This window comes from Loa loa (genome assembly GCF_000183805.2).
Source record: "Loa loa unplaced genomic scaffold supercont3.256, whole genome shotgun sequence".
Taxonomy (NCBI): domain Eukaryota; kingdom Metazoa; phylum Nematoda; class Chromadorea; order Rhabditida; family Onchocercidae; genus Loa; species Loa loa.
Genome location: NW_018108436.1, coordinates 32,054 through 42,900, shown reverse-complemented (window position 1 = coordinate 42,900; position 10,847 = coordinate 32,054). Strand labels below are relative to the sequence as shown.

Below are 10,847 nucleotides of genomic sequence, written 5' to 3'. Positions count from 1 at the left end.
CCTGAGGTTTAATTTCAGATTCTAAATTGAAATTAGATTTTTATTTGCAAATGCATTGGTTATTTGTTAAAAACGAATTCCATTTTTTGATTACAAATTATTTATTCGTTCTATTAGATTGTCTTTTTGGGAGAACGGAAACAAAAATGGAATTAAAAAGGATTAGAAACGAAAAGAAATAGATTTGAATTTTCCAAAAGACATCTGATATTTTCAATATTTTTGCTTGTAATACAAAAATCATAAACTTAATCTAAAATTGAAAAATGAAAAACTGATTTGGTTGCAAGTATTTGTTTACTACTAATGGCAGTTTATGGGAGTTTATTTGTATAATTTACAATTAAATGAAGTTTTTCGTCAAAGTTTTAAAATTCTTTTTTGTTTTAAATTCGAAAAAAAGTATCGAAAATTTTATAATGCGCATAGTTATTTTGTGCAGCGACTATTATGAGTGAGATTGTTGAGTTTGTTAATTCAATTACATAATTATCATTAACTTTAATTAATTAATTATAATAACGTAAAATAGTAAGCATTTTCTTGTAAACAGTAAACAGTACTATTAAAATGCTCATGTGACGCAATTTATTTACTGATAATATTATAAAATTACTACAGCTTATAGACACAATATTAAAATATTTCGTACAAAATGAATAAGTAAATTAAAAATTTGAAATTAAATTTGAAACTTTAAATTGAAATTTCAAAAATGAATGAAAAAAATCCATGCATGTAAATTTTTGTTATATCGAACATTTTTCCAAAATGGAATTCAATAATTAATTAAAGAAAAAAAAATTAAAATAAGAACATAGGGCAAACATTTTTGTAAGCAGAAAATTATCACTATATAATTCAAATAATTTATAAATTGTAGTTTTTTTCAGACTTAAATTTTAGAATTTAATATCAATTTATTTAATTTTTTTTATTCATATTTTCATAGAATTGTAGCTCTTTTTCATTTCTCTTTCTTTATTCTTAAAACATACCAATTAAGTAAATAAATTGTAAAGTAACCTGTTGACTTCTCAAACTTTGTCATATTTACCAACGACAAAGAATGTGGACGAAAGCGGTAAATGTAGAAAGTTGGAGGAAAAAAAAGAAAAATGTATCCTTTTTGCGGTAATTTGCTAATCTTTTCAGTAAATAAAGTATAAATCAACATTAAGTATTTTAATTATATGCTTAATATACATTTACCAATAACCATAACAAAGTGCTTTATCAAATTTCTTTTCATCTCACCGCAAAGTATCATCGCATTTAGTGGGAAAAAAAAAACAAAATTAGCAACATTTAATGTTGTTATAAATGAATTAATCTTACTTCTTTTATATTAATTATTTTAATATTTTAGTCATTTTGATATTTGCATGCAAAAAAAAAACGAAAAATTAATATAATTAATTATGTGTAAAAATTATATACCAATATTATTATGCTTTTTTATTAGATTTAAATTTAATTAAAGCATTTCACATTTTTAATTAATATAAATTGAATAAAACAGAATTTATGAATTTTGTTTGTTTGTTTATTCGTTTGTTTCTCTTTTTTTTTTTAATTTCTTTCAATCATTTTTTTTATCCTATGATAATCGAAACATATAAATGCAAACAAAACTTAATCAAATAATTTAATCAATTAACCAACTAATCAATCAATCAGTCGGATAGATTTTAAGTCTAATCAATCAATAAATGAATCCAAACCGTAATATGAATAAAAATTCAATGAATTTATTATTATCAAAACTTAAATCTTACACTGATCAATAATAGTTTTTGGCTATTTTTGTTTATCTCATTTCCATACTATTCCTTTTAAAGTGAAATATATTAATTAATTAATTGATATAATTTAATTTATGGTATAAATAAAAAAAAATTCTCATGAAATCTTAATTCTTGGGAAAATGAATCTTTTTTATTCACCAATATCATCATCATTCGATTACTTTCACCTTATTCTATCGTACTTCATTTCCGTTCAATTTCCCTTTTGGGGTTAAATGCTTATTTTCCAGTTTTTCCATCGTATGTGATATTGGGGTGGAAAAAAAAAAATGGGAAAAGGTTAGATGACGGAAGGGAACGTAAATGTAAGATTGGTAAGCAATGGTAAATGAATGAATGAATAGGTGACATTGGAGTACTCTCAGGTGTTGATTAGGATGAGACACAACTGAGAGGTCAAACGTTTTCCACGGTAACAAACAAAATATTCCACACTTCCGGAACGCACTATCTTTTTTTTTTCTCATTCTTTTTTTTCTTTTTTTTATTATACCAATACCAATTTCTTCAATGAATTTTTTTTTCTAATAAGAAGGTTTTTTTTTTGAAGTTTAATTAAAATAAAAAATCAATGAAAATGGAATATTTAAGCATTTTTGGAAAATTTAAAAAATTACTTTGGAATAAAATATTTAGAAATATATTTAAGGAATATTTAAGCATTTCGATAAATCACAGAAATTTAATAGTTTTTTTTTTTGTTGTGGAATTATATTTTGTATTATTAATTTATAAAATATGTGAAAATTTATAAACAAAAAATAAAAATTTCATTTGAAAATATAATAGCATAAGATATGATATTTTGTCTAATTTAAAATACTCATATTAATTATAGATCATGAAAAGAAAAAATTGAAAAAAATTTTTCTTCCTCTTGAACACTTTATCATTCAGTTTTCATCCATTTAGAATTTTTCTATGATATTTAAAAGTTTTTTGAAATTTTGATTTTTCTTGAAATTTGTTGTTTAGTTGCATATATTTAGTCTAAAGATAAAGGAGAAAAAAGATGTGTGAAAGTAGAAATTGAAAAATGAAATTTAATGTGGAATTTTTAAGAAATTAATGATTTTCTAATTAATTGGAACTTTTGAAATTTCATTAAATTTTTCCAGATTTTTTTGGGCTTCATTTTTGCTGAACTTCAACAGGTGGATTAAATATCTGTTAAACTTTAGCTGTTGAATTAAATTACAAGTGTGAAACCCTCACGGAAATTAATAAATTTAATTTTAATGATGAAATTTGTTTTTTGTCAAATGAAAATAAAATTACGAAGTAGCAATTTTTCTATTCTTAAACATTTGTTTCCCTTTTTATTTTATCTTTCTCAATCATATTTTGATAATGATAAAGTGAAAATGGTAAATGATTGGAATGAATTAGTGGTGATAATTTGATTGGATGAAATGAAATTGGCATAAGATAGGATGTAATATCATTGGTTGAGATTAATTGTTTACTTAAATTGTATGTGAACAACAACTTTTGTTGATTTCATAAGAATAAAGACTAGTTTTTGAAGTTATGTTACTATTTTAGGAAAAGTATGAAACGATAAAAAGGAGGAAGAAAAAGGAAAGAGAAAATGAGGAAGAAGGAGAGAATAAAATAAATGAAAAGGAAAGGCAAGAGAAAGATAATGATGATGTTGATGATGATGATGATGATGGTGATGATGATTAGTTAGCTATTTCATTTAAATAAATTCATCATAAGAACACTTGAAAGATAAATATGGTTGGATTGTTGGTTAGTTGGTTGGTTGGTTTTCATGAGATGCCATAGATATGGAAGGATACGGTAGTTTGCATTGATTGGAGAAGAATTATTTATTTGTTGTTGTTGTTGTCGTTGTCATAGTAGTTGATAAATGATTGAATGAATGGATGGATAAATTATCAAAAAAAAAAAGGAAAAAAAGAATGAGAAAGAAATTTTGAATAAAAATAAATAATAAAATGGATGGGAAAAGATGGACAAAAGAAGTGATAAGTGATAAGAAGTGATAAATCATGATAGCATTATAATACAGTGCATCATAATATTATAGTAATGATGGATAAAATTATTAATAATAGATAGGGAATGCAAGTGATGAAAATTTTACTTCTGAAAAAATTTTTAGTGTCAATTAAGTTATTGCATTTTGATGTTATTTTCTTTAATTTAATTAATGACAACAAACTTATTGTCTTTAATTAACTTCACAGTTAATTAGCGATTTTTGATTCAGTTTAACACACCTTAAAAGGGTCATTAATTAGCACGAAAAAAAGATTTTTTCAGAACAACAGACAATTGAATGAAGTAAAATTGAAAAAGTACAATAAACAGTAAATTAAAAAAAAAGGAAAAAGAAATCGTAAATCTAAACAGACTTTATTTCAGACTTTATTAAAATTGTCACAAATTTTCAATTAAAATTACGGTATTGTTATCGTTTCTTTTTGGCATAAAGTAAACAAAAAAGAGAAAGAAAAATTAAATTTAGTTTTTTTTTTGTAAATAATAATTAAATGAGTTTATTGTAAAATAAATGAAATGATTTCATTTAGCACGAGAAATACTAGAGATTGTATACATGCTATATTGAAATTTCGGAAATTTTTAGCTATCAAAAAAAAATCGGATTATGCATATTTTTTAGAGGATTAGAGAAAGGTATCATTAATTTAATGAACATATGAATTATTCCTATCAAATATTCATCTTCTCAAATACATTTTTTGCACAAAAGTATCATCTTTACCGTAATACCAGGAAATGTGCAAAAGAAAAAAAGTTATAATAGAAAACAAAAAAAAAATTAATATATTTTCATTAATTATTTCAGTACTTTCTTTGTGAAAATGAAAAAAAAAGAAATTGAAGAAAGAATCTTTTTTTTTGCAAAAACTAATTTTTGTTTTTATTTGACATTTTTTTTGATGCAAATAAAGAAATGAAACTTTGGTGGAAAAAATTTATTGAAATTACTATAAATTAATTATAGTTAAAAAACAAAATTAATTTTGTAATCACTATGAATAAATAAAATTTAATGCGATGTTTTCGATTAATGAATCGTTTATGTTAAAAATTTATACTGAAATATTTATTTCAATGTTAGTTGCCTATGAATTGTTCAAGTTTCAAATTTGATTAATTTTAAAAAATTTAAGAAAATGTTTAGTTCCCGATAAAAATTTTGCGCATATTTTCCTTTTTTCAGTAAAATTTTCAAAAAAAAACCAATGAAATTTGGTTTGGTTTATCATCATTATTCACTTCCGGTGTGAATATTTCTTTTCCAAAATTTCTATTCTAAAATAATAAAAAAGAAATTTCAAATCTCAATTCTAATAAATCATTTCCTGGTTTTTTTTCTTTGCTAATATCTCAACTTATCTTTTTTTTTGTCTTCTTGGTTAACACTTTAAATTAAATATTTCTACTATTTTAAATGTGTAATATTGACAAAATGATGACATGTCTTGCTGATTAATTGCTAATTAATTAACTGATTAGATGAATGGATGAATAATTTGTCACTATCTCCATCATCATCAATAAAATTATCGCATTAGAATCTTCACTGCTATTATTGTTAATGTTATTAGTGTCATCACTATTATTTTTATTATCATTATTATTGTTGTTATTATTATTGCTATCATCATCATCACACCATTATTAGTATTGTCATTATTATTATTATCATTATTATTACTAGTAGTAGTAATAGTAAGTCATTTACTGCGCAAATAAAAAGCTCTTAGTATGCACTCAACAATTAACATTGATGACATGCGACAAGATGGAAAATAATAAAATTAAGGGATGCATAAGATAAAGATTGCACGAATAGTGTCACCATAAGATCTGATCGTCCTCATAATGGTCAACTTTACTTTCTAGTAAAACAGCGGTTCTTTTGATATTGTTTACTTTTGTACTATTGCTACTAATGTTACTACTGTTATTTTTACTACTACTACCACTACTTATGTCGGCTTTTAATATGTACTATGACGGATTATTGATAATAAAAAATATCTCAGGAACTTTAGTACTTTTGGAAGAATTATAAGGTCATCAATTAGAAGTATTATAAGGTCATGAACTTTAATCAATATTTCCATCTGTCTCTTTTTTTTCCTTCCCGGTAAATCTTAGAGCAAGAAAAAAACACCTATCTTTTTTTTTCATTTATGGATTCATGAAATATTGTACATCTTCGACCTTAATATTACCATATTGATTTTATAATATTATAATTTACATGCATGAATAATTTAGCATATTTTATGAAAACTTTTAAAAACAAATGAATGCAATGATTTTTATCAAATAGATTTTTAGCATAAAATTATAATTATGTAATTCTGGATAATTTTTTTATGGTACTTTATTCAATTCAATTTTGTCCAACTCTTACAGATTAAAAAATAGAAGAGAAAATTAAAATCAAATTTTATCAAATCATAATTTCCATTCATTATCAATTAAAAAACAGACGAAAAAATTAAAGACAAATTTTATCAAATCACAATTTCTTTCTTCCATTTTGTAATTTAATAACAAATTTTGAAATGAAATAAATGGCAACTTTTAATTTGAAATTTATTAAATAGTCATTTAATCATTACATGAAAACTTTTATTTTTCTTTTCTTATAATGTTGAAGAAAAAAACAAAGTTTTTTTTCAATCATAATTTTTACACATTTTTTTTAAAAAAAATTTTTTCTTTGAAAATTTTTATTATTCTTTCTTTCTCCCTTTGTCTTATTTCGAAGGGAATCTTTTGTTGGTTATAAATCAAATTTCCTTTTTCTTTTTCTTTTTTTTTTTGTTTTAATACCATTCTACGGGATATAACGGTCAATAGGAACAGCGGGAATTCCGATACATATAAAGCATAATTTCTAATCTAATTAATACAGTCACTTAAGAGATGAGGTAATGATGCGTAAATTATGAGGCGCTATATTGAAATATTTGTAATCATTGTAATTTTGAAGTATCCTAAAGAAAAAAGATCAGAGGTATAATTTCTTCTTTTTTTTTTTTTTTTCATCCCTTATATCTATCAGAAAGTAATAATTATATTTGTTTGAATAAAAAGATTCCGACAAATTCATTGATTTATATGTTACGATTAATGAACGAATTAATTTATAATATTTGTTCCATAACCTTTTTTCACCTTTCAAATTAATTATACATATATTTGCCTATCTGTAGAAAATTTACATATAATGCTTCTTTACGATCACCAATCCGTTGACCAGGATAATTCTACGCTTTATCAATCATTTCGTACAAAATTAATTCAAATAATAAATTTAAATAAGATTAAATGAATGAATGTCATGTGAAGGTCATTTATTGGTAAGTTATCCGGAAGTGAAAATTTTACATTTATTTGAATATTTCTATTCTATTGACAAATATTAATCAAATATTTTGAAATAGTCAAATATTTGAAAGTTTTCAAATATATTTTCAATAAATGCTTAAAATTATCATATCGTTTAATGAAAAGAATAATTAATTTTTTTACAATTACTACCATATGATTTGTGATGTTGGAATTATATAATATTAAACAGTATGTATTATTTAGGATCATATACATATATATATATATATATATCAGAAATAAGTAAACTTTCTTTTTTTCTTAAATTACTGATTAATTTTTGGCAAATAATAACTTCGTTATGTACTATGTCAAAAAACATTTTATCAGAATTAACTTTAATATTAATTTGAATACTTGAAAAAAAGTAATAATGTTGTTAAGTCATGAATATTTAAATTTTGGTTTACTAGACTTATTTAGCATGCTATATTATGCATTACGAAAAAAAATGCCAAAATTATGTCTAATTAAAGTTATAATAATTTCAAAATTTTGATTCATTTCTTCTTCAAAAAATTTGCATGTGATATATGTGCAGTTAAAACAAATACCGCCACATGAATATGTCCTCGCTAAAATTGTAATGTAACTCTGACAAAAATGAAATGCGCAAATGTACTGATAAGAAATAAAAAAAAAAAATAATTTCAAACATTGAAAGCTTTTATTTGTTGCAATACAATATGTCACCAAAAAAAAAAGAAAAAAGGAGCAAAAACAAAGCGATTCTAAAATAATTAGTAAATAATATTAGTATGCTCATTTTTATACAAAATCATCCATTTTAAACAATTTTTTTTTGAAATTTCTGCGTTCTTTTTTTTCATTTTTTATTTTCTAGTATACAGAATTTTTGTTTTTTTCAAAAATCATTCGAAACTTTACGATTATTTAGTTTCTATTTTGAGAAAAATTGAAAGTATGCAATAAAATTAATTGTTGAAAAGAAAATTTTTTTCAAGAGTTTTACTATACTAATATAATTTAAATTTTAAAAAAAAAACGATGGTTGCAATTAAATTTCCAGAGATAAACAAATGTAATAATGATAATATAGCACCAGAAAAGAAAAAACAAAAATTAAAATAAGCAAATACAAATATTATGCAATAAATATAAACAAAATGTTACATACACAAAAAGGAAAAAAAATTTTGCATCAAATATGAAAGTATTTGAAATACTACCCAAAATTAGCTCTTCGTACATATATATATGTATATAGCTTAAGTAACTTTTGAACTATTTAAAAAATTTTTTAAATTAAATTTTAAACAACAACATGTATAGCATATGAATTATCGATTAGTCCTTTTTTTTTTGGTCATATAAATTAATTAGTGAGTAATAACTGAAATTGTTTCATTTTCGTCATAAATTTAACAAAAATGTAATAAATTATTAACAAATTCTTTCAGTGAGAGTTTTTTATAATTTTTTAAATTTTTCAATTTTTTTTATAATTATATATTGTATGAATAAATGTTGGAAATTTTTTTCAAAAAATTAACTAAAAAATTAATCGATAAATTATATGCTAAAGTACTATTAATATAAATTATAATAAAATATTCTAATACTTTATCATTTTAATCAATATCGCACAGCATGTTCATTATCATTATCATGAATGTGTAGATGAAGTATAATGTATATTATAAAGTTCAAAGGTTACAAATTGACGAAATTTGCAAAAATTGACCAACTAAACATGATAATAATCGATCAACGAATAATACTTGGACAAAAATTCTATAGAAATTTGGATCGTAAAAAAAAGAAAAGAGGAAAAAGAGGAAACAAAATTAGCAAAAGAATTAATTAATTTAGAATTAACTGAGGAGAAAAAAAGAAATTTGTGCGAAATTTTTTGTCAATTTTTATATGAATGAAATACTAACACATAAGAAAAAATACAATGAAAACATACAATAATTTAAGTAATTAAATACATTAATTTAAAAATATTACAGAAAATAAATAAATAACAATAATAATTATTCGTTTTTCTTTCTTTCATTCCCTTTTTTTTTTTCAATAGATATTAATTTTATTTTGCATAATATGGATAGTATGGATTTTGAGCAGTTGGATATGGTTGCGCACCAAATGGCGGAAATGGAAATGTTCCTTGCTGATACATATTGCTTGGTTGACACATTGCCTATAGAAAAAAAAAATTTTTTTGGTGAAATTTCAAAAAAAAAAATCAAAATTATCAAATATTTTTATTTCATCCAAATTAATTACAAATTTAAAATTACACTTTGCTATAATTATATTGATTTCATTTATTTGTATTTGGCTTTATTTTCATTACGTATAACATTTTTGTAAATAAGTTTTAAATTGTAATATTTTAATTTCTAATTAATTACTTTATTTGTTAAACAATAATTATTAATTATACAAACATTTGTTTTATTCTTACTGTTAGTTATATTTTTGAATTCAATTTGAAAGGACGTACTTGTTGATAAAATTGATTTTTCAAATCCGGTATACCATCAGGTAATGTACTCAAATTTAACAAATGTTCCGGATTTGAATCCTGTCCACTAGCAGCATGTACAGCATTATCACAACGTTTTCCGTCCTTCACCAGTATTGAAACATTCATTTTTCTATAAAATATCATGATATATCAAAAGTAAACAAAGAGCACTGGGCGGTAATGGATATAATAAGAATATGGAAATTTTTTAATTTACAAATTAAATCTCGAAAAGATTACACGAAAGAGGCGAATAACAGTTGTTATTTAAAAAAAAAGTTACTACTCTTTTTTTTTAAAAAACAATTTAATTTAACAAAAAAAACCTGATATAAATTTAATATTTATCATATTGATTGGAAATTTAAACGATTTTTTTTAAAAAAAATAAATAGCAGTAATATATTAAACTTACTTATCAATATTGCTACCATCCAATGGTGTTGGTGTCCTAGATGGTCCTGATGATTGACTTTCGTCTCGTCCTCTATTACCATCTGTCATTTTACGCTCTTTTTCTTGTCGCTTGCATTTGTAACGATGATTTTGAAACCAAATTTTTACCTGAAATGATAATTTTAATTTTATATAAAATACAAAAAATTTTTAGGAAAATATTAGCAAAATTAAATAAACATGCTAAAATACGGTAAACAAATAAGTAAACAAACAAATAAGCAAATGAAACTTTTTTAAAAAAGAAAAAAAAATAATATGCAAAACCTGTGTTGCTGAAAGTCCAATTGAATTTGCTAATGCTTCACGTTCCGGTGCTGTCAAATATTTGGATGCACGAAAGCGCCGTTCTAATTCATAAACTTGATTTTGTGAAAAAAGTACACGTCGTTTACGCCTTGATCCAACATGACCGGAAAGTGGTAATTGTAATCCTTGCATTGCAGCATGAGCTGGATTAATACCACAATTAAGACCGAAACCGGAACCTAATCGAGGTACTGCAATTAATCATTTTTTTTTTCTTAAAACATTTCAGTTTTATTCAAATTTCAATAATAAGCAATTCATTTACACCTTCTAATTAAATTTTATTTAATTACTTATAAAATATATATGTAATTTGTTTATAAAATGCATATATATATATATATATATATATATATATATATATATAT

The 10,847-nt window shown here is 22.8% G+C and overlaps 2 protein-coding genes across 2 annotated transcripts in view; one reads left to right on the top strand and one right to left on the bottom strand.

Annotated features, from left to right (window-relative positions):
* Nucleotides 1-3,172: 3,172 nt before the first annotated feature.
* LOAG_18306 (hypothetical protein) lies at nt 3,173-3,497 on the top strand (the record flags this gene model as incomplete). Its single annotated transcript, XM_020450968.1, has 2 exons — nt 3,173-3,199; nt 3,354-3,497. 2 exons carry the CDS (start codon nt 3,173-3,175, stop codon nt 3,495-3,497), a joined length of 171 nt encoding a protein of 56 aa, XP_020305296.1.
* Nucleotides 3,498-9,270: 5,773 nt separating this feature from the next.
* Nucleotides 9,271-10,847, bottom strand: part of LOAG_18305 (hypothetical protein) — a gene marked incomplete at both ends in the record, with an annotated part of 6,051 nt that continues 4,474 nt past the window's right edge. Inside the window, 4 exons of the mRNA XM_020450967.1 lie at nt 9,271-9,384; nt 9,691-9,844; nt 10,130-10,278; nt 10,438-10,670. Of these exons, the coding sequence (XP_020305295.1) occupies nt 9,271-9,384; nt 9,691-9,844; nt 10,130-10,278; nt 10,438-10,670 (650 nt within the window). The remainder of the gene's footprint in view (nt 9,385-9,690; nt 9,845-10,129; nt 10,279-10,437; nt 10,671-10,847) is intronic.